The 24,514-nt window shown below is 49.3% G+C and overlaps 1 protein-coding gene across 1 annotated transcript in view; it reads left to right on the plus strand.

Moving 5' to 3' along the window:
* The window catches only part of EGFR (epidermal growth factor receptor), a gene marked incomplete at its 5' end in the record, with an annotated part of 172,223 nt that continues 148,480 nt past the window's right edge, over positions 772-24,514 (plus strand). The window contains 1 exon segment of the mRNA NM_214007.1: positions 772-972. Within this exon segment, the coding sequence (NP_999172.1) occupies positions 885-972 (88 nt within the window).

A 24,514-nucleotide genomic window follows, 5' to 3' on the forward strand; every position in this document is an offset into this window, starting at 1 on the left:
GTTGCAGCGTGGTTGTCTTCAGGCAGGGGGGCCCACAGCTAGTGTGTGTGCTAAGCCTTTATTCTAAGTGCTTGACTTTTTTGAAGTGATTTCCTGCAATCATTCGTCTTTCAAGTACTGCTCGCTGGTGCACGGCCCATGAAATGCTGCGGGCTCCTTTGGTGCCTATGCATTCACTCAACAAACATTTCCCCAAGGCCAGAATCTGTGCTAGAGGTGGGAGTCCTTATTTCAGATGATTTCAAGGGTGCTTGACGGGACCTGAAGGACCCTGGGACTTGAGTGCATCTCAGAGGCCAGGGGGCGCCTCTGCCGCCAGGCCAGCCTCTGACCCGCCCTGGGATCCCGAGGTGCTCAGAGAAGTTGGGGCCACAATTAAACAGTGGTCTCCCCCGCTGGGCCAGCATCCGGCCTTGGGCAGAAGGCTCGGTCTGCTCCGCGCCGGGACACGTCTGCTCTGCAACTTGGAGGACGGCGGAGGGGAATGGGCAACCCGGGGGCAAAGGTGGCTCCAGGAAGGTCAGGTCGCCAGCAGCAGGCAAGTGGGCGAGGACCTGCCCTGCCGGCGGGGCAGCGCGGGGCAGTCCTCCCGGGGCTCGGCTCCGCAGCCCGCTCCCGCGCGGCGCTCCTCCCGCTGTCGCCTCCTCCGCCCCGCGCGCCGCCCGCCCCTCCTCCCGGTCCCTCCTCCTCGAGCCCGGCCTCCCCGCGCCCCCGCCCCCGCCCCCGCGAGCCAGACGTCCGGGCGGCCGGCGCAGCGCGCAGCCTCCGCCCCGGCTCGGAGCTCACGCCCGCGGCCCGCGCGATCCCCGTCCGCTCCGGCCGCCGAGCCCGCGCCCCGCGCCCCGGCCATCGCTGCGTCCCGACCGAGCGCCGAGCCCCGCGCGATGCGACGCTCCTGGGCGGGCGGCGCCGCGCTCCTGGCGCTGCTGGCCGCGCACTTCCAGGCGAGTCCGGCGCTGGAGGAGAAGAAAGGTAGGGGCGACCGCGCCGCCGTCCCGCCCGTCCTCAGGCGGCCGCGCAGCCTCGGGCGCGGCGGGCCGAGGAGCCCGAGCGCCGCTTCCCTTCCGCCCTCCCGGCCCCCGCGGGGTGGACGCCCCGGCGAGCGCGTCCCCGCACGTGCGCCCGCGGTGCGCCGGGCTGGGGGGCGGCGCAGGCGGGACGCGGGGCCCGTGCCCGGACCCCGGGACCCGAGCGGCCCTCCGCGCCCGGCCCCGCACCCGCGCCCCACGCCGGAGCCAGCTCCCCGACCCCTCTCCTGGCGCGGCCTTGACCCAGAGGCTCGAGAGCTCGTTCCGGGCACTGGCCACCTGCGCTTCGGGACCGGGAGGCCAGAGGTCCTCCGGCCCCACCGCCCCTCCGCGTCCCGCAGCGCCTCCCGCCGTCCGCATCCCTCGGGCGGCGAGTAGCCACTTCCCGGGACTCCCGAGATTTGTCCCCTCTTGCAGCCCTTGGGCGGCGTGTCCGCGCTTCGCAGTGGAAGGGACGGGGCGGTGGGAGCGGCCGCGGCAGGAGGGCCAGTTCTGGGGCGAACGGTCCAGGGGCGGGACGCATCCGGGCCGGCCGGGTCCCCACAGTTTCAAAATATGGCTCACAGCAAGCGTTCCTCCTCAAAATCTAGAGATTTCTCTCTCTGGGATGTGTCTTTTAGCTTTTTGAAGAATTTGACATCAGGCCAACCAAAATATTAAACTTTAAAAAAAAAAAAAACCGGATTGATGTCCGTGGTTCACGTGGGCCAAATGTCCAGACCAAACATGAGCGAGTCTGGCTTCGTGACTACCGACCATAAACCCACTTGACATGAGAAACATGCCTGAGAAGGTTTAATTGCACAATTTCAGACTCAAGCAGCCGGGGTTCCAAGAGTCAGGTCTGTACTTGCTGTTGATGTCACTGGCACAGCGAGACAGGGTTTGGTGCTGAGTGCGATGGTGGGGGGAGCAGTAAGTCCTAAAGCAGTGCACCCCAAACTTGGCTGCAAATTAGAATCGGTTGGGATTTAAAACGAAACAAGACACCTTGTCTGGCTCCCACCCCCAGACTGCCTAATTTCACTGGTCTGGGATGAGACTGAGGCATCTGGATTTTGAAAAGCTCCTCAGGTGCTTCTGCTGGGCAGCCAGGCGTGGATCTCACTGGCCATGGAGGTGAAATCCCTGAAGTGATTACCTGCAAGGGTCAAAAGCTCTTTCAGAACCACTGGAGTTTTAACAACCTTGCAAAATATGGGAAAGAGGAGGTGAGGGATGGTATGAGTGACCAGGCATATGCCTCTTTTCACTGAAAGCGTCTCCTGACGGGTCTCGAGGCCCTGCTGCTCCCTGCTGTGAGCCCAAGGCTGTGGTCCTGCTCCTGAGATAGTTGACCGCAGGGTCCTTTGAGCAGCAGGGGCCCTGCTGCTCCCTGCTGTGAGCCCCAGGCTGTTGGGGGTGGGGGCATCCTTATTTTAAATTAAAGTGTTGGAGCATCTCCAAAGCACCACCTTTCTCCAGAAGAGCCCGCAGCTCTCCGCTGGTACCCCTTTGAACACTGCTGTTACCGCTTGGAGATTTGTTTCTAAGAAAAATATAAATACCACTTAATTTGCCTGTTAATCCCGTATTTGTTTAAAACAGAATGCTCCTGAATAGAATAGTGGGATTAGATGAACAAATGTCATTGGGCTAAAGTAAATAAGATGACCAAGTAGGGCAAAATATTAACCCAAAGTGTGAAAGACCCATGTCAGTCACATTTGGTCAGCTTTGTTCTAGAGAATTTACTCATTTTAGAGAGATCTGTTTGGTTCTAAGATGTAGTGTCTTTGTTCTCACTGCACTTGGTCCTGCCAGACGCTGTTTTAAGTTTCCTTTGAGTCCTCACAAACCATACGAGGTGGGTCCTCTCTAGTCTGTGGGGAAACCCAGGTCTGGGAAGTAAAGCGACTTTTCCAAGGCCAGCAAGAGGCAGAACCCGGATTCACACTCAGGCCTCTGGCCTCCCAGAGGCTCCCCTGCCACCTGACTGCGATGCCTTGTGGGTTCTGATCTCTGGAGCCCTGCCGTGTGTGTGTGTGTGTGTGTGTGTGTGTGTGTGTGTGTGTGTGTGTGTGTGTGAGAGAGAGAGAGAGTGAGTGTATGTGTCGGGGGTGGGGGGAGATGGGGATGCCGCCCTCCTGCCGTTGGGACCCCTCTCCTGGCACTTGGGAGGCGCCTGTGGAGGAGCTCAGTCACAGCGAGGAGCTGGGAGACGCTGGGGGGGTGTTGAGCAAGCCCCTCGCTCTAGCAAAGCTGAGGGTGAAGGTGCTGCTGCGGCAGTGACCTTGGGTGGGATTCCACCTGGGCAGGCCCTCCTTTTAGGACATCCGTGTGCCGTGGGTCTGGGCTGTGTTGAAGAGGACCTGCTCGGGGGCTTTGAATGGTATCCAGAGAGAACCCTCCTTCCTCTGAGAAGCCCGGACCTGAGGACGCCCATCAGGACAGGCCGGGAGCCCAGGGGCCCGGGGCCGGGCTCTTGCTTGGTATGATGTGGACGCGTCCCTCGCCAGCTCTGGGTCCTTATTTCTCAATTCAGTGGCTATTTACTGAGTGCAGGGCATGTGCCAGGCATCGAGGGTTAAGAGGGCAGGGTAACCTTAATGGGTTCTACTGTTGCTTCCAGAGGGGATCTTAACCCACTGATGAAGTGGTGGGAAACTCTTTCCCTGATCTGAACAGGAGACCAGCGTCGATGGGTCCGTCCCCACCCACAGCTGTGGAGCTGCATCCAGCGGGACCGGCCAAGAGCTCCTGTGGGCTTTGGACTCCCGTCTCAGGCCCTTTTGTTTAGTTTCATCGTCCATAAATTCTCAAACACTTATCCTGAGGTTTGAAGAAGCCGATTGCCAAAATCCTTCGTGCTTTGTAATCAGACTTGGCCCACGTGACGGCACTCATAGATTTTAAAATGATTTTAGAGGTGCTGTCAGTAAAGAGGAAGGAGGAGTCTGCCCTGTTTAGAAAGAAACTACTCTCCGTCTGTCCTCTGATCCGGGTTCCAGGACCAGGAGCCTGTATCTGAAGCTTTTTCGACAGGAGTGGCAGCCAACCCTGCTGTTAAGGAGATGGCCGTGGGAGTTTGAGAGAAGCCGTAGCCCCGCTGGTGTCCCCACCCTGATGTGGCGCAGGATCGGAATGTGGGGGACACGCAGCTTGTCAAAGGACACCCAGGAACACGTCTGGCCTCACTTTGTGCTTTGCACGTGTGTGTTGTAATTCGCATGTGGTGGAAATGGGCTCATTTACAGTTTGGTTTTACGAATAGGGATGTGTTTTGAGAAAAGGCCGGCATTTCAGAACGTGGCTCTCTCATCCATGCACTGTCTCCTTTCAGACATAATTTAAAAACTAGATTCTGCTCCTCAGATCTCTGCTGAACGAAGTCCAGTGTGTGTTCTCTTGTCACTTACAGACATTAGAAATTATGATGAGAAAGGGTTTGGGCCTCTGTTAATTATTCCTGTTTTATTTTTGAGCCATCAGCGCGTACAGAGTAGAACTTACATCTGAGCGGGTTCTTGTTGGTCTTTCCTGTGAGAGTTTTCTGCCTGTACCTTCTCTTTCATCTCCCCTCTAAAACGTTGTCTTCTCTAAGAAAATTCCAGCAGTTGTCTCTTTGCACAACATGTAAGGATAGTCTGCCACCCAGCCCGCGGGTGTAGGCAGGTGAGCTTGACTTTGGGCGAGGATCCAGGCTTTGAGACTTAGGTCAAATAACCGGTTTGACTGAAATTTTCACTTTTTCAGAGTCATCAGGTCCAACTTCCTGCACGCTTAGATAAAGTCACCTAGAAAGTTCCCTGAACCAGCTGGAGCTGGCGAGCAGTGGCAGCTTGTTTACTTAGCTCCGTTAGAAGCTAAGTGCTGGACTTGCCGTGGAAGACACTGACGTATAATATCACATGCCTGACCCTGTTGACCAAGCATCTGTGCCTATGCTTAAAATAAGTCTTACTCCTACCAAACCTCAGCAGTTTGCTTGAGAAAGTAGAATGTGAAAGCTTGCGTGTGGGGTCGAGTTTCTTTGTTTGCTCCACAGGGTACCGCGTTTTGGTGGACTGTCGTGGAACGGTGGAGAGTCTAGAAATCTTTTCTGAAGACATCCGGAATGTGCCGTTAACATGAGTCTCAGATTGCTCTTAGGGGCTGAGGGCCGCGCGAACAAGCCTTGTGCGCGGTCCTCGATACACCCACAATTGCGCCTGTTAGGAGGGGCCCGCAAACATGGTCATGGTTTAGTGTAAATAATTACATAAATTAACCACTCCGGTTCTCCCTTTGAGTATAAGGACAAGTACCACTATGTATTACATCTGTGGCTTTTATTTTTGTTTGTTTGTTTATGTTCAAGCCACGGTGAGTGATTTGCACTGCCCCACCCACATTTTGAGCCCTAGGAATGAATCCGACTTGATGCTTGCCTTTAAGTGTCTAGAAGTTGAGCAGGGGAAGAGAAAGCTATGGATAACAAGTGGGAAGACGTCACAGAAGCGATGATGGGATTCTGTGCAGGATAAGGAAGTCCTCTGGTATGAGTCCTGGCTCTGAATTCTGACTGGAGAGGGGCCAGGTATAGCCCCACAAGGAAGGGGTTTCTCATTTGAGCCTGCAGAGACCTGTGGCTGTGTCCCTGGGCAGGACGATGTGACGGGCGTTGCAAGACAAGTGCCCACCATAGCCAGTTGTGCAGTGCGCTGGTTATTTAGGGTGATGGGCAGAGGAGGGGCGGTGGGGGCCTGCAGTTCAGAGAGAGCACTGTGTGGAGGGAGGGTCGTTAGGGCGTTTCAGGCCAGGAACCAGTGTGATGTGTTTGGTAGTTTGGCAAGATGACTGTGGCACCGTGTGGGGAGTGGACTCCGGAGGCCGTGACGGACGGAGGAGACCGGTGACTGCTGCAGGCGAGCTGACGAGCGGGAGCGGTGAGGGTGCAGAACAAGCGACTCGGCAGCTCTGGAGGCAGAACTGATTGATAACCGTGTGCGTAAGAGATGGGATCAGTCTCAGGAGGACACGTTGGCCTCTGGCTTGAAAACCCGGACACCTGCGAATCCAGCTCGGAGGCTGCAGGTGCTCCCATGGGAGAGAGTCAGTGGAGGGATTTCAGTGCTCAGATGGAAGAGGCCAGGAGGCAGCATAACTTCCAGGTCTGCAGCAGGGGCACAGTGTGGCCTGGAATTGCTGTTTGATGAGACATTTCAATAGTGGGTGAGGTCCTTGGCCTTAGAACAAACTTGCCCCAGCCTGTTTCATGCTGTCACCATCCATATGGGCCTGGCCAGGTTCTGGATCACCAGCTGCTTTTCAGACTAGGCTGCTGTGGTTCTCAGCCTAATCCGGAGCGGCTGTAAGCAACTGGTGAGTGCTGTGTTGTGCTCATACGTGCGCTGGGAGTCTGATTTGTATATCAATGGGAATCCCCCATTTCTTATTTAAGGCAACATCAGATTCTTTGGTTTCATATATTAGTGACTGAGCCAAGAAGACTAAGAGGTTTAAAACAAAAACAAAAACAACCCCCTCCCCCGCAAAAGCAGCCTTTGAACTTTGAACATTCCTTAGAATCACCGAGGAGCTTCTGAAACGAGGCTGCCCTACTGCACCCCACACCAGCCCAGTCAAAATTTCTGGGGGGTGGAGCTCCAGCTCCCAGACTTGTAAAACTCCCTGGGTGGTGCTGAGGAGTGGGTTAAGTTGTGTGTACAGCTTGTGCAGAGCGAAGGAATTCCTCTGACTCTCATTTTTTCCTCATTACACCAGCTGTCCTTGAGAATCTAGAAACAGTTTTATATTTCGTTTGTAACTGAGTCTCCACGTCCTGTTTTTTCAAGAATTGGTACATGGAATTCTACAGCAGAATAGACTCTCAGAGCTGTCCCGAGGCAACAGGAGTAGCATCTTGAACTTGAGAGAAAGGCACATTCGCGAATCCGCAACCCAGATCTCCTCAGTCTGACGTGTGCCGGGGTTGGAGAACCGCAGACAGGCGCTGCCCGCTGCCCGCAGGCCCCTTGCTGGATTCTGGATGCACTCGGGGAGGTGGTGACTGCGCGTGGCCTCACTGTCAGGTGCCAAGGCTGAGTGGGGAGGCACACGTGTGGTGCCAACATCTCGCGAGAGGGGTGACTGGGGGTTTCGGCGCGAGCCCAGCTCTGTGACCGGCGGCGTCTCAAAGAGGACCCTCGGCAGGCCCTGGAGAATGAGGTTTCCGCCCGATCCGCGGGTGGAGGGCAAAGAGCAGAGCGAGGTGGTGGATGCGGTGGGCCCGGTGGGCCCGGTGGGCCGGCGCCCCGCGGAGCGCGCACCTGATGCACAGGCCGAGGCGGAAGCAGTTCCTGCTTCATTTTCTAGCTGATCGTCAGGAAACCTCCAGTGGCAAAAGTAAAATGTCCGAGAGGCGACACACTTTGTATTTAAAAATTAAAATGGTCATTCGGGCCCTTTTTAAAAAAAGGAACCGGATGTGAAGGACTGAGCTAGAGTCTGGATTATAGTTGATAGTTTTAACATTCTCCCCAGTGGCATTTGTCCCTAAGCTTGTTGGCAATAAGAAAAATGAGTTCTCCAGAGCCCTTATTTAACTCCTGCAAATAGGAGTTTGCAAATAGGAAGGCAAAGAGGACGAAGACAGAAGTTGCCCGATTCTGGATGCGGTAGATACCCGCTGAACCGCGCTCGGCTCAGACTCCCTCAAGTGAGTGAGCTGGTGACAGAGCAGATGCGCCTGCTCCCCGTTTCCCGGCCCTTGGGAAGGACCAGGCCGATGGGGACGGGGAGGAGATAGGTGGTCACGCTCCCTTGAGGGGCGCTTCCTGCCTCTGGAGGAAAATGTGGAGGTGGTTCCAGATCGCCCTTTGCTTAGCAGTTGTTTTAAGAGCATCCATGAAGAATTTTACTTTAAAAGCAGCGATGTGATCCCCAAAGGTTTGGGGGCTCTGGGCGTGCTGGGTGGCATCATGATTGCCTTAGCAGCGGCAGCCCCGTGTGCATATCATGATGACCACCTGCTGAAGCGCCTTTTAATCGGGGTTTTGGAGAGAACTGATGCATGACGCATGGTCTCCCCAGTATGTCAAGCTGCCGTTTGTATGTGAAAAGCTGTGCATGTTTTAGCCGGATCGTTAACCCACGGAGCAAGGGCAGGGACTGAACCCGCAACCTCATGGTTCCTAGTCGGATTCGTTAACCACTGCTCCATGACGGGAACTCCCTGTGCATGTTTTAGTTTCTTTGCCCTTACTCAGAAATTGTAGCTACTTGAGTGTCAGGAATAGAAACAAATAATTTATTGACTGTCTGCAGGTTCTTAAGACCATGCCAGGGTTCCTGTCCTGGCGCAGCAGAAACGAATCCGACTAGGAACCATGAGGTTGCAGGTTCCATCCCTGGCTTTGCTCAGTGGGTTAAGAATATGGCCATGAGCTGTGGTATAGGCTGCAGACGTGGCTGGGATCCCGCATTGCTGTGGCTGTGGTGTAGGCTGGTAGCTCCAATTAGACCCCTAGCCTGGGAAGCTCCATGTGCTTCCATGCAGGTGTTCCTGGAAATTTCTAAAAATTGTAAATAGGATCTCAATGTTTTTCAAAAATTTTTATTTTTTATTTTTTAATTGTTATTTCCCCAATACGATTTTTTCCCCTACTGTACAGCATGGTGACCCAGTTACACATACATGTATACATTCTTTTTTCTCACATTATCGTGCTCCATCATAAGTGACTAGACATAGTTTCCAGTGCTACACAGCAGGATCTCATTGCTAATCCATTCCAAAGGCAATAATTTGCATCTATTAACCCCAAGCTCTCCATCCACCCCACTCCCTCCCCCTCCCCCTTGGCAACGACAAGTCTACTCTCCAAGTCCATGATTTTCTTTTCTGTGGGAAGGTTCATTCGTGCCGTATATTAGATTTCAGATATAAGTGATATCATATGGTATTTGTCTCTTTCTGACTTACTCAGGATGAGAGCCTCTAGTTCCATCCATGTTGCTCCAAATGGCATTATTTTGTTATTTTTTCTGGCTGAGTAGTATTCCATTGTGTATATATACCACATCTTCTTAATCCATTCATCTGTCGAGGGACATTTAGGTTGTTTCCATGTCTTGGCTATTGTGAATAGTGCTGCAGTGAACATGCGGGTGCATGTGTCTTTTTTTTAAGGAAAGTTTTATCCGGATATATGCCCAAGAGTGGGATTGCTGGGTCATATGGGAGTTCTATGTATAGTTTTCTAAGGTACCTCCATACTGTTCTCCTTAGTGGTTGTACCAGCTGACGTTCCCACCAACAGTGTAGGAGGGTTCCCTTTTCTTCACACCTTCTCCAGCATTTGTTATTTGTGGACTTATTAATGATGGCCATTCTGACTGGTGTGAGGCGGTATCTCATGGTAGTTTTGATTTGCATTTCTCTAATAATCAGGGATGTTGAGCCTTTTTTCACGTGCTTGTTGGCCACCTGTACATCTTCCTTGGAAAAATGTCTATTCAAGTCTTTTGCCCATTTTTCAATTGGGTTTTTGGCTTTTTTGCTGTTGAGTTGTGTAAGTTGCTTGTGTATTTTAGAGATTAAGCCCTTGTTAGTTGCATCATTTGAAACTATTTTCTCCTATTCCGTAAGTTGTCTTTTTGTTTTCTTTTTTTGGTTTCCTTTGCTGTGCAAAAGCATGTCAGTTTGATTAGGTCCCATTGGTTTATTTTTGCTTTTATTTCTGTTGCTTTGGGAGACTGACCTGAGAAAATATTTGTAAGGTTGACGTCGGAGAATGTTTGCCTCTGTTCTCTTCGAGGAGTTTGATGGTATCTTGTCTTATGTTTAAGTCTTTCAGCCATTTTGAGTTTATTTTCATGTGTGGTGTGAGGGTGTATCCCAGTTTCATTGATTTGCATGCAGCTGTCCAGGTTTTCCAGCAATACCTGCTGAAAAGCCTGTCTTTTTCCCACTTTATGTTCTTGCCTCCCTTGTCAAAGATTAATTGACCAGAGGTGACTGGGTTTATTTCTGGGTTTCTATTCTGTTCCATTGGTCTGTCTGTCTGTTTTGGTACCAGTACCACACTGTCTTGATGACTGTGGCTTTGTAATAGTGCCTGAAGTCTGGGAGAGTTATGCCTCCTGCTTGGTTTTTGTTCCTCGGGATTGCTTTGGCAATTCTCGGTCTTTTGTGGTTCATATAAATTTTTGGATTGTTTGTTCTAGTTCTGTGAAAAATGTCATGGGTAATTTGATAGGATTGCATTGAATCTGTGGATTGCTTTGGGTAGTATGGCCATTTTTACAATATTAACTTCTTCCAACCCAGAAGCATGGAATATCTTTTCATTTCTTTACAGCTTCTTTAATTTCCTTGATTAATGTTTTATAGTTATCAGCATATAAGTCCTTTACCTCCTTGGTCAGGTGTATTCCCAGGTATTTGCTTTTTTGGGGTGCAATTTTAAAAGGTATTATATTTTTGTATTCTTTTTCTGATATTTAATTGTTAGTATGTTACGGAAATGCAACTGACTTCTGAATGTTAATCTTATATCCTGCTGCTTTGCTGAATTTGTTGATCAGCTCAAGTAGTTTTTGGGTTGAGTCCTTAGGGTTTTTTTTATGTAGTATCATGTCATCTGCATACAGTGGCAGTTTTACCTCTTCTCTTCCTATTTGGATGCCTTTTATTTATTTTGTTTGTCTGATTGCTGTGGCCAGAACTTCCAGCACTATGTTGAATAACAGTGGTGAGAGAGGACATCCTTGTCTTGTGCCAGATTTTAGTGGGAAGGCTTTCAGCTTTTCTCCGTTGAGTATTGTATTTGCTGTGGGTTTGTCATCAATGGCTTTGATTATGTTAAGGTATGTTCCCTCTATTCCCACTTTGGTAAGAGTTTTGATCATGAATGGATGTTGGACTTTGTCAGATGTTTTCTCTGCATCCATTGAGATGATCATGTGGTTTTTGACTTTTCTTTTGTTAATGTGGTGTATGAGGTTGATTGATTTGCATATGTTGAACCATCCTTGTGCACCTGGGATGAATCCTACCTGGTCGTGGTGTATGATCTTTTTTATATGTTGTTGGATTTGGTTGGCTAAAGTTTTGTTGAGGATTTTTGCATCTATATTCATCAAAGATTTTGGTCTATAGTTTTCTCTTTTGGGTAGTATCTTTGTCTGGTTTTGGAATTAGCACGATGATGGCATCATAGAATGTCTTTGGGAGTGTTCCTTCTTCAACCTTTTGAAAAAGTTTAAGGAGGGTGGGTTTAATTTCCTCTTTGTATGTTTGGTAGAATTCATCTGTGAAGCCATCTGGGCTTTTATTTGTATGGGGTGTTTTTATGACATATTCAATTTTATTTCTAGTGATCGATCTGTTCAGTTGATCTATTTCTTCTTGACTCAGTTTTGGCAGGCTGTAAGTCTCTAGAAAGTTGTCCATTTCTTCTAGGTTGTCAAATTTGTTGGCATACAGTTGTTCATAGTATTCTTTCATGGTTTTTTGTATTTCTGTAAGTATCGGTTGTGACTTCTCCTTTTTCATTTCTTATTTTGTTTATTTGGGTTTTTTCCTCTCCTCTTCTTGGTGAGTCTAGCCAGAGGTTTGTCAATTTTGTTTGCCTTTTCAAAGAACTAGCTCTTGGTTTTTTATTTTATTTTATTTTTCGTCTTTTTGCCTTTTCTGAGGCCACTCCTGCGGCATATGGAGATTCCCAGGCTAGGGGTCAAATCAGAGCTGTAGCCACCGGCCTACATCACAGCCACAGCAATGCCAGATCCAAGCCGTGTCTGCAACCTACACCACAGCTCACGGCAATGCCGGATCCTTAACCCACTGAGCAAGGCCAGGGACCGAACCCGCAACCTCATGGTTCCTAGTCAGATTCATTAACCATTGTGCCATGATGCGAACTCCAACTAGCTCTTGGTTTTATTGATTTTTTTCTACTTTTTTTTTTTAATCTCTATTTTATTGATTTCCTTTTTGATCTTTATGATTTCCTTCCTTCTGCTGACTTTAGGTTTTATTTGTTCTTCTTTTGCTAATTCATTTAGGTGTTGGGTTAAGTTGTTGATTAGAGATTTTCCTCTTTTTTGAGGAAGGACTGTATTGCTATGAATTTCCCTCTGAGCACTGTTTTTGCAGCATCCCATAGATTTTGAGTGGTTGTGTCCTCGTTATCATCTGTCTCGAGATATTTTTTAATTTCCTACTTGATTTCCTCATTGACCCATTAGTTTTTTTTAGTAGCATGTTGTTTAGTCTCCATGTAGTAAGTTTTTTCTCAAATCTGTGGTTGATTTCTAGTTTCATGACATTGTGGTCGGAGAAGATACTTGAAATAATTTCTGTATTCTTAAATTTGTTGAGGTCAGCTTTGTGCCCCAGTATGTGATCAGTTCTTGAGAATGTTCCATGCACACTTGAGAAGAATGTATATTCTGATTTTTTTGGATGTAATGTCCTGAAAATGTCCATTAAGTCTAATTTTTCTATTGTGTCCTTTAGGATCTCTGTTGCCTTGTTGATTTTCTGTCCATTGATGTAAGTGGAGTGTTCAAGTCTCTTATTATGATTGTATTCCCATCAATTTCTCCTTTTATGTCTGTTAGTATTCGTTGTTCCTATGTTAGGAGCTAAATATATTGATGATTTTAATATCCTCTTCTTGAATGGATCCTTTAACCATTAAATAGTGTCCTTCTTTGTCTTTCTTTACAGCCTTTGTTTTAAAGTCTATTTTGTCTGCTGTGAGTATTGCAACTTCTGCTTTCCTGTCTTGTCCATTGGCATGAAATATCTTTTCCCATCCCCTCACTTTCAATCTATATGTGTCCTTTGCTCCAAGGTGAGTTTCTTGTAGACAGGAGAGTGAAGGTTTTTTGCTTTTTTATCCAATCTACCACTCTGTGTCTTTTGATTGGAACATTCAATCCATTGACATTTAAGGTGATTAAAAAATTTTTTATATCAAAAACCTGGTTTTATTTATTTACCGACAAGCATTGAATACCTAAAAAATGTAGGGAGATTTCCCACAATATCTCCTAGTTCATTCGTATATGTCATAAGCCATTTTAGTTGATGGCTAAAACTGTGCTAATAAATTAAAGTATTATTCTAGTGCTAACCTGCAAGATCCATTTTTTATTTATTTTATTATTATTTTATGTTTTGTCTTTTTAGGGCCACAGCCACAGCATATGGAGGTTCCCAGGCTAGGGTCTAATTGGAGCTGCAGCTGCCAGCCTACACCACAGCCACAGCAATGCCAGATCTGAGCCGCATCTGCGACCTACACTATAGCTCAGGACAACGCCAGATCCTTAACCCACTGAGTGAGGCCGGGGATCAAACCTGTGTCCTCATGGATACTAGTCAGATTCATGTCCACTGAGCCACACGTGATACATTTCTGAACTCTTCCTTGGCTTTGATTTGCTACAGAGTTAATAGAGAATCAGAAAGCTTTCTTTATAGTTATTTCCTGATTTCTTCGTCTCTTGCTATTTCCTGGTCCTTGAATAGATTTCTTTCTGCATGGATTGTCCTCATGAGTGAGAATGTGTATCACCTTAGTCTGCCCTTCCTCCCCTTCTTTCCTGCCTCCCTTTCTGGCTTTCTTTGGAAGCTCTTATGAATAAGCCTTTGTGGAGAAAGAAAATTTTGACAGAGGACTGAGATGAAAAACTTTGACAAGTGACAGCAAAAACGTACTATATAATTTTTTAAAGTTAGAAAATATCAAAGACATTCAGTATTTATGGTTATTTTAATACAAATAAGTGTATTCATCTATCATACTTTGAAAAGTGGTGTTGCTAAAAGACTTAGTATGTAGCTTAATGTTTTTTTGTTTTGTTTTGTTTTTGCCAGTAAGTGGTTGTTAGTGACAGGAGGAGGAGAATACAGGTTACAATCCAAGTTCGCAGTTTCAACTTCCAAAAAATAACTAAACTGGATGGTTCCAGACTCCTGCCAGCTGGAAATATCTATGAAATTAAAAGCAAATCTAAAGGCATGCAAGATGTATATTTAAACATGTTGATAATAAATGCATTGTCCCTTTAATTTAGATGCTAAAACATTGAGGTCATAATAATAATAACACTTTGCATTTGCGCAGCACTTTACAGTTTACACAATGCCTCTTTCCCAGCCTCCTGACAACCCTGCAGGGCGGAGATAATTATCCACACTTGAAGGTGCAGGCCCCAGGAACGTGGTGGGTCTGCAGTTCACCCATGGCCAGTGGGGTCGTGGATACTTAGGTGTGGACACCTCTCCTGACACCCATGTCACCTGTCCCCCACACTCTCCTTGGTCCTCATTGGAGACATCCCTGGTTTTTAACTGTCAGTGCCTCGTACCATTTTTGGTTCTGTTTGTGAAGCAAAAAACTAACATAGAGGATTCCACAACATTTCTGTGACACTTTTATTACTTGTATTTAATGCCCCTCGCAACTTCTGCTGTTTGGTTCTTTTCCTCCTTTTCTTCCTGTTGTGAAGTTTTTTTGTCTTTTGTCTTTTTAGGGCCACACCAGCGGCATATGGAGGTTCCCAGGCTAGGGGTTGAATCCGAGCTGTAGCCGTCTGCCTGCACCTCAGCCACAGCAATGCCAGATCTGAGCCGTGACTGCGACCCACACCGCAGCTCACGGCAATGCAGGATCCTTAACCCACTGAGCGAGGCCAGGGTTCCCAGTCGGATTCATTTCTGCTGCGCCATGACAGGAACTCCTATGTTGTGAAGTATTTTTTGATAGGTGTCTCATATATGTGCATATCAAATATAACTTTATTTTAAAGAGTTATATAAAGTATAGCTTTCTTTCCAAGAGTCATAAACTTGTGTAAATTTGCCAGACCTGTAAATACCTGAAGACCAGATGGGCGGAGAAAGCATCTTGATGCAGCAGTTGGGTCGGTTAGCAGCGCCTTTGGCAAAATGGAGTAATTCACTTAGTTCTGTAAAGAGTCACGGCTGAGATTTACCTGAGTTCATTAGGGTGTGTAAACAGCTTTTGTGAAGAGAGACACACTTAATAGAGGGGGCTCTGCGCTGGCTCCTGTCTACAGCACACCCTTTTCCCAAAGCCATTCTGGCTGGTGTCCTACTTGGGGGCATTGACTTTCAGGAGACGTTGTTAGGGAAATGAAAATGTTTGCCTTGCAGAGCTTTGTTGGTTGAGTGAATGGAACAAGGAACATGAAGTGGGTGGCTCTTCATGGAGAAACACCTTTGCCCAGAAGAAATTCCAGATGCAGTGTCACTGTCCTCCATTAGGAAGGAAAGATCTTTTTTCGGTTATTGTTTATTCCTGACACAGTGGTGACTTCTCGGTATTGCAGCAGAAAGTCCGCCAAAGCATGTTTACATGGCACGATCCTCAAGTGAAACAGGGAAAAGTTCACTATGTGAACTGAATAACTGGTCTCAAGTGGCCACCCACCGACTGCAGGTGAAGGGACCGTCACCCAGAGAAAATGCCATTTTTGCAGCCGTGACGGCACATCCATCACAGCAGACGGGCAGCTAGTGTGTTGATTCAGGGCTGCTTTAGTAACCGAGCCTCGAAGTCTTGCGAAAGTTACTTGGGCAAAAGCTGTGCCATTTCACCTTCAATCAGCAAAGCCTGCCCAGCCAAGGCAGAACGGAAACTTAAGCAATTTGGTGAAGCAGGGCAACGTAAAAGTCAGTCGGATGAGTTGCTCAGTTTCTCACTCCACTTTCAGCCTCCGGAGACTCTTGTTTAAGTGCAAACGCAAGGATGTGCCTGGTTGGGGGGGCAGTGAGGGTGGAAGACCCCAGTGGGTGGAGACCTTGAGGGGTGGCCGAGGCCCAGTTTCCTCATGACGCAGTTGCTGTACACTGTGATTCTTCTTAAAGTCTTGGCCAGAAAAGCTAGGTTTTTATTTTATTTTATTTTATTTATTTATTTATTTTTTGCCTGTGTTTTTTATTTATTTTATTTTATTACTCAAATGAATTTATCACATCTGTAGCTGTATAATGATCATAACAATCTGATTTCACAGGATTTCCATCCCACAGCCCAAGCACATCCCCCCACCCCCCAAACTGTCTCTTCTGGAGACCATAAGTTTTTCAATGTCTGTGAGTCAGCATCTGTTCTGCAAAGAAGTTCAGTCTGTCCTTTTTTCAGATACCACATGTCAGTGAAAGCATTTGATGTTGGTGTCTCATTGTATGGCTGACTTCACTTAGCATGATAGTTTCTAGGTCCATCCACGTTGCAAAAAATGCTGGTATTTCGTTCTTTTTAATGGCTGAGTAATATTCCATTGTGTATATGTACCATATCTTCTTGATCCACTCCTAAAACTAGGTTTTTAGATTGTTGAGTCATGGCTACTAAATATTCATAGTGTTTCAAAAACAAAACATTCAGACAACAGCCAGGGAAATAAGCAGTTAAAAATTCAAGGCCTGAGCCATCCATGGAACAAGTGAGAATAACGGGCTTGGGGTCACAGACTTTCCAGGACTGTGTAGTTCTGTTGTAGTTGGGGGGATTCCGTTTCTTTCCTCTTGGATTTGACCTTGGGAAGAGGCTGGCCTCTGTTCCTCTTCTAGGCTTTTGCATCTGCTCCTCGAGGTGAAGGGGGAGGTGGACAGAGCTGGCAGCCCCAGCGAGGGCAGCAGTGGTGCGCCCAGGGACGCCCAGTGCCTTCCCGGCTGGTGACCTCTGGACACTGTGCACAGGCTGACTTTTAACGAAGGGAGGACCACCAGCTACCACATAAGGCAATAACAGTCCCGGTCTCATGACCGTCAGGTGTCCTGTTCACAGGTTCCTGTCAAGCCAGAAGGGGCCCAGGCTAAGTGTGAGAGTAGCTTTAAAAGAAACAGATAGTAATTAATGACTGCTCGGTGGTTTTGAAATGAGCCACCACACATGCCAACTCAGCAGCGTCATCTCAGAGATGGGGCCAGGACGGGATGATGAAGGCGGGGGACGCTTGGATGCTTCCCGGGCAGGTGCTGGTGGATGGAGGAGCTGCGGGAGGGTTTGCCCGCGGAGCGGCCTGTGCCGAGCTGCGCCTTCGCACTTCGGACTCCTTGGCGGGGGGCGGGGGGGGCCTCGGCCCGGGACCCCCTGGCGGCCTCTGTGCGCGGGAGTTTGAACGCACGGGGGCCGCCCCGCCCCCCCGCACTCTGTTGTCGGGTTATTTTGCAGCAGATGCTTCTGGTCACTTATCAGTGATGTGTGCTCGCCGGTCCGTGTAGAATTGATTTTCCAGAAGACGCTATTTGGGGCGGGTGCTGTGAAGGAGCTTGCTTGTATAAAATGTGATTTTTAAATGACGAAAATGTTCGGGGCTTTCTTGACTCAAAGAGGGAAAGGGGACACTTGCTCAGCCAAGAAGTGACTACCTGGCGTTGCCTCGTGGCACAGTGGGTTAAGTGTCCCGTGTTGTCACTGCAGTGGCATGGGTTCAGCCCCTTGCCCGAGAACTTCCACGGGTCACAGGTGCGGCGGAAAGAAAGGTTTGTGGGTGAAGAGGGCCCATGGAAAAAAGCCCCGTGTGCCAGGTGTTCAGGGCTTTTAGAATAACTGCTCTCCAAACAAAGGCTTTGATGGAGTTCCCGTCGGCTCAGCGGAACCGAATCTGACTAGGATCTGTGAGGATGGGGTCCCATCCGTGGCCTCCTTCAGTGAGTTAAGAATCCATCACTTCCGTGAGTTGTGGTGTAGGTTGCAGATGTGGTTTGGATCCCGTGTTGCTGTGGCTGTGGAACCTCCATATGCCACAGATGCGGCCCTAGGAAAAAAAAAACCAAAAACGAAAAACAGAGGCTTCGGGTAAAGTGGGTGTTTGAGAACTTCCACTGGTTCTGAGTGTGCCCACAGTTACTGTGTTTACGAATTATTACAATAGGCTGAAGAATGCATTGGACCAGGGCTTCTAGGACCAACCATCACCAACATTTGATGGATGACTTTTTTGTTCTAGAAAAGGCAGTAGTATTTTTCTTATCTCTAGCATCTATTAAATTTTTTGCAAACAGGAAAAGCAGAATGTTTACAGGACCAGAATGTGAATATACAGAACAATGAATGTGTCAGAACGTCCGTAGATGTGCTGTGGTCCTTTCCTGTGGATGAAAGGAGAGCTTGGGTCTGCTTCCTCCACTCACACCGGGGTTGGGGTCTGGAACCAGGCTCCACCTTGGCTGCAGGCGTGTTGGCCAAGCGAGTAACCCTGGAGGCCTGGTGTCCCCACCTGCGGAAGGAAGGCGGCTCCTGGGGCTGCTCCTGGGGCTGCTGAGAGGATGCTGAGGATCGAGCCCTTCCCCGAAGAGCTTACTGTGACCACTGTGGGACTTGCACTCTGACCTCTCACCCTCACCGTGACCTCTGCGGCTGCCCCAGGACCTCACCCCACCTCCGGCCTCACGGAGGGTCCAGGCAGGGGGCTCAGCTCCGCCTTCCGCAGCCGGACTCACTCTCCCTTGGGAGAGGGCGGCCGTTATTCTGGTCCCGTGCAGCCCTGGGTCGGGCGCTAAATGCTCTTGAGTTCCTTGTGCAACCTGCTGATTCACCCATGTGCTATTTTCACATTGGCGCTGTCATTATGGCCCCTGTGAGGGCGCACTGCCCGTCCGTTTCCCCTGCTAACCTTCCTTCTGCCACCAAGCCCGTGTGACAGTGGTGGCCGCATACATCTCCGACCTCCGTCTTCACAGTCCCCTGGACAAACGCCCAAGTCCTTTCAGCCACGGGTGAGTTTCTCCAGAGGAAAGAGACATGGCTCTGCACCCCCCCCCCCCCAATTATTATGTGGTCTGAAGTGAACTAAGCTGCTTCAGGGGGCGCTCAGGGGCTTGTGCTGGTCCCGAGCTCGTCCTCCCCAGGGCCTGCTGCTTCCCCTGGGCACCAGCCTCAGCTTCCCTCTGCGTCCTCTTCTTCGCTGAGTTCGTGACAAGGCCCGCAGTGCTTCCCAGGGAACCACGAAAACACACCAATTGTCTGTCTGTCTGCTTGCTATTTCTCTCTCTATCATTATTATTTCTCTATCCTTGTTTTTGGATTTTCCAGATAACAGACTGGTCACGAGACTTGCTTTTTCCTAGCAGTAGCATATAAAAGTTATTTTTAAAGTTGTTTTAAATCTGTGAGTGAAAATAAATTGCTTTTGCTGCAAGGAACACCAAAAATGGAAAGGCTAACCACACAAAGATCATTTATCTCATAGGCATTGCCGGCAGCATAGCTGCTTTTAAACAGTGAGAGAAACTTGACCTACACATGGGTTGAAGAGCATCCTAACTTCTGCACCGGCTGTCACCGTCCTGAGCTTTTTGGAGTCACTGGGAGCTGGCCTTTTGAACACAGGCAGGACACAAAGGGAGGCTGGTAGCACTCCTGACACAGAAGGCTCTGGGAAGCAATCCTTCCTTCCTTCCTTCCTTCCTTCCTTCCTTCCTGTCTGTCTTTCTGTCTTTTCAGGGCCACGCCTGAGGCATATGAAACTTCCCAGGCTAGGGATTGAGTTGAAGCTGCAGCTGCTGGCCTACACCACAGCCACGGGATCCAAGCGGTGTTTGTGACCTACAGCACAGCTCATGGCAACGCTGGATCCTTAACGCACGGAGTGAGGCCAGGAATTGAACCCGAATCCTCATGGATACCATTCGGGTCTGTTACTGCCGAGCCACACTGGGAACTCCCTGATTTTCTTAGAATATGCACTAAGGTTAGCCTTAGTGTCTTTTGTTTTTGTTTTTTTTCTTATTTTAAGAATGGGAGAAAAGAAAATGTGTGGATTAGGAAGGCTAGGGTGAAGGAAGTCAGCCGAGGTACCGTCTCTAGATGGTGCCCGTGAGAATAAGCTCTTCCCTTTCCAAACACCTTTTAGAACAGGTGTCTGTCTGAACTTATTAAGTGGTTTTGTCATAATATATTATTTTTTACTTAATACAGAAGTTTAGAAGACTTAAAATTGTTGTTGTTCTTAGCAAAATCATACTAAAAACAGAACACCGGCCACCAATGTAAATGTGAACAGTGGTTTGCTTCACCAGCAAAACTTTTTGTTAACTTTATTTTTAAAGAATCAGAGACTCACAGGAAGTTGCAAAATAGGCAGAGGGAGGACTTGTGCACCCCCCCCCCCCACACACACACAACTACCCCAGTGGAGCATCTTGGGAGCAAAGCTTTAGATATTTAGTTTGACATCTTCCTCCAGTAGTAACCTAGGCTAAATGCTGTTTTAATTTGCTAGTCAGGTGATAGAGAAATCATAGCCTTCACAGTACAGTTGACAGGGGTTTTTTTAAATGAAATTTTTTGGTCTTTAAGTTTGGAGGCCCTAGAAGCATGAGGACGAAAAGGGAATGAGGGATACAGGGAGATAGACAGACAGAAATAGAGAGATTGCTTGTCTGCTTGATTGATGGGACAAACCACACATTCTCCTCTGGTTTCTGGGTTAATTTGCTGAGTTGAAATTCTGTTCAGACCCTGTGTGGGGGTTTTGTTGTGCACCAGTGTCCGTCCCATGTTTATTTTCATCTCTTTGGTCTATATTGCCTTCTTTATTTTAAGTCATGCAGGTGTCCAAGATGAGAGTCTTCTGGATTGCTGGTCCTGTCATGGTTCTTGGTTTAGAGACTGATTCCACAAAGGTCATTCAGCGAGGAGGTCATGGGCCTGCACAGTTTTTATTTGCACACTTTCTACACGTGTGTTGTACCGTATGATATGTTTAAAATACTGGACTCCCAGTCACTTGGTAGAGAAGGTGAAGGAACAGAGAAAGCCAGGATTGTGTTGGAAAATTCAGGCTCTCAAAGATGTGTTGGAGTTCTAAGCCAGGACATAGCGTCTGTTCTTCCTTTTGGTGTCAAACGGCCTCTTCCTCGCAGAATGAGACTGCTCATACTGTTGCTTCAATTTACCCAAGGTAATTACAAATCATTTTAATAGATGGCACATCCCTTCTTCTCACAAACGTAGACAAACCACCCCCCATCCAAGGGAGAGCCTTTTTTAACAGGTCTTAACAGACTGGGGAATCCTTGCAGAAAGACAGTGTCTTCTGGGGGTAACCACACCCCTCCTTGTCTGTTCCTGCCATGATCGGGCTCTCTGGGAGCTACGTTTAGACTCACCCAGGAAAAGAAAAGAGAAAACCAGCCCCATGGTGGAAGCTCCCAGTGCACAGAGCAAACCCACACTTGTGGGTCCTCTGGGGGTCTCCTGGAGCCTCTGCTCTCCAAGCATGCCGAGCCCTGATTCTTACACGTATTTTACTGCACAGCCATAAGATGTGCTTGCAATACAGCAGGAGCAGTTATCTTCATAGATCGGGATCCTTTGGCAGAGTCTCACGTGCACATTTCATTTTCATTTTTCAGGAGGGCATTAAGCGTTTACTGCAGGCTGTGTACCAAGAACCTGCGGGGGCTGGGGTCCAAAGTCAGAAAATGTTGCCTCTGCCTGTAGGGAGCCTACCATCCAGAACCCCATTCCTTCTGTCACGTTCCCGAAAGTGAATTCAGTCTCCGGGTCGGTGGGTGCTCGAGAACAGAAGTGGCAATAGCAGGAAGCCCAAGGGGCTTTCGGGGCCCTCTCAGCTCTCGCAGGGCCTTTGACACGCCTTGTCTAGTTTGAGGAGTGATGCAGGAATAGCCTCGTTCCCTTTGGATCTCCTGCTAAAGGAGCGACGGTGGATAACAGGCCCCAAACTTCTGTGTTCACAGAAGGACTGAATTGGTTCTGAAAATCTATGAGCTGTTTTCATGTTTCTAGGTCAACATCTAAAATTGTTTCCCATAAGCTTAATAGTTTGTAAGAGATAAAACTTTAGTCCCTTGGTAAAGCAACCAGTCAACTCAGATTTACTTTCTGCCTGAAGGATTCTGGTTTCTTTTTTCTGATCAAAACACTTGTTAACACTTTCCTCAAAGACCCATCCCAGTTCTGAATGCTGATGCTAAGATGGATTTTGTGACACTTGGTAGGACGCTGGGACAAAGATGCCTCGGACTGGCTGTGGGAGGGCATCTGCCCCGATGCCGGCAGCATTTCAGTGCTGAGCCCGCGCGGGCATCCTGCCGTCTGCGTGGCCCCTGGGAGGGTTTTTACTGGGGCCTGAGATGGGCGAGGAGGGTGATTGTGGTGGGAGAATTCGGCCGTGGCACGTTCAGATGGATCAGGTTTAGGAAGCGCCCAGACGAGTGGAGCCAGGGAGGGATGTCCGTGTGTGCCCTGCCCCCGGCAGCCTGGTACCCAGGGGCTTCCAGAGATCAGGGTGTGAGACGGGGGCAGAGCAGTGAGTTGTGGATGTGGAGGAAACACTGCCTCTTCCAGACCAGCAGTCTGCCCCCGGGCGAGGGGGGCTGTGGAAAGCCGCCCAGCAAACCTGTCCCCGCAGCTGCCGGGCTTCTAGGACCCTGAGGGCCCCCCACCCCCGGGCGGGGGACAAGCATATGCCCCACCTGGAGCCTGTTGAGTGTGGTGACAGTTATGAGGCTGCTTTAGAGTCGCTTCCTCAAACTTCGGGGGCGGGGCGCACAGATGTACCCCTTGGGGAAGAGCCTGCGGATTTTATGAGATTTTTAAATCTTGTTTATTCATTTTGAGGATAATCTAAATTCTTTCAAACTTACGTAGAGACCGAACTGTTTTGTAGCAGCAGATGCAGCCGGCCCTCGCCGTGTGGGTAGGCCGACCTGCCCCCTCGGGGGGGGGGGGGCCCTCAAACACTCACTCGTACACAGGGAGATGCAGAGGAGCGGCCCTGGTGATTTCACACTGACCCAGACGGTGGCTGTGCGTTTCCGTCCCTTCCGGCCCTCGGGCCTGCCCCGACCAGCGGCTGTTGCCTGAAAACAGTTGCCTCAAATATTTCCCTCCGTTTTCTGGCTCTTCCCCAGTTCCCAGTTCCCCAGCGGAGAGCAGAGCAGAAGTGTGTGGGTGGAATTGGTGTAAGGTCAGCGTCCTGCAGTTGGGGTCCAGGGAGGGGCCGCTGGTGTGAGGGCGGCTCAGCACGCGAGTGGGCGTCCTGTTCCCCCCACGCCTGGTTGTCCTCGGGGAGCAGGGCCAGACTCAGGATAAGGAGTGGCGTCCACACCACACTTTCAGGAGAGCCTGGACAGCAGGTGTGAGGGCCAGGTGGGTGTGGATGCCTGGAGAACAGTGACAAGCGCTCAGGGCCTGTCCTGGAGGGAGGGAGCATTTGGGGCACACCTGTCTCTGCAGGGTGATGGGTGAGAAGAGGCAGCTGAGGCAGGTGGGGCACAGGTCATGTCAGCTGCCGCCCCTAGAGGAGTGTGCCTGGTTGGGGCCCAGCCCTCTGTCCTGGGGGTGGGAGAGGGCACTGGCCCTTGTCCTTGGGGGCGGGGCTGGGTGTGGTTCATTTGCAGAGAGGGCGACAGGCATGGCCCAGGTGAGTGTACTGTGTCGGAGAAGAAAATCCTGTGCATCCGGGTTTTTTTCTCACTCTGTGCCGTCTTGGGGTTGCCAGGGACGTGCTCCCTGCTGTGAGCCCAGCGGGCTCTGGGGAGGGAGCGGTTCCAGAGCTGGAGAAGGAGGACAGGACAGGCTCCTGTGACTTTGCTCCAGCTGGCGAGCTTTTCCTTTTCCAGGCCAGCCAGTCGAGTGCTGACACATGACTGTCCTCTCAACTCCCGGGAGGCTCACAGTGGGTCAGCAGGTGTTGGGTGCATCTGGCTTTGTCTCCATTGGCTCTTGTTGCAACAAAGAAAGCTGCTGATTGAAAGGTTTTTTGGTGCGGGTGCCTTAGAATCTACCCTTGTGGCGGTCAGAGGAATGATCCCCCAGTCAGGAAAACAAAAAGTGGGTTTTATATACATGGGGAGAGAGAGGGAATGCCCTGCCTGTAAGTTTTCTGCAGAACTGTCTATGTGCATATATATCCATACATACACTGTGTATATATGACTGAATATTATGTACATCCTGCATTTCTAAAAAGAAATATTAACCCTGAGACCCCGAGTTAGGCAGGATCCAGAGACGCTGAAGAGGTGAGCTACGAAGACCCACACAGTTGCTTCTGCCCTCTTTGCTGGAGGGACACCCTCCTGGGGAGCAGCTCTGGTACCGGCTGAATCCGACCCCCACGATGCCTTTCCCATCTTGCTGTTTTCACTCCGAGCTTGTCTGCACTGTTACAGAGCAATGCTGAGGAGAGATGTCCGCACTCTGCCTTGCTCCGCGTTCCCATCGGATCACTGCCTAAAGGGAGACTTTCTTTTTGTTTTTCGGTGTCTATGGATAAAGCATGTGTTTCGAACCACTGAGTTTTAGGGACAACTTGGCTTTTCCCAGAAAATCTCAGGTTACCATGAAGTAGGCACTGGATGTTTACCCAATCTTGTTTACGGGAGCTTGAGAAATTCGGTAACCTTTGTATATACTTGATGCTCTTAACTAGGGAAGAGGTCATTGAAGCATTTAGGATGCCACTGGAGGCTTCTAAAATTACCAGGTCCAGTCTCTTGCTTCCGT

This window comes from Sus scrofa, chromosome 9 (assembly GCF_000003025.6).
Source record: "Sus scrofa isolate TJ Tabasco breed Duroc chromosome 9, Sscrofa11.1, whole genome shotgun sequence".
NCBI lineage: Eukaryota > Metazoa > Chordata > Mammalia > Artiodactyla > Suidae > Sus > Sus scrofa.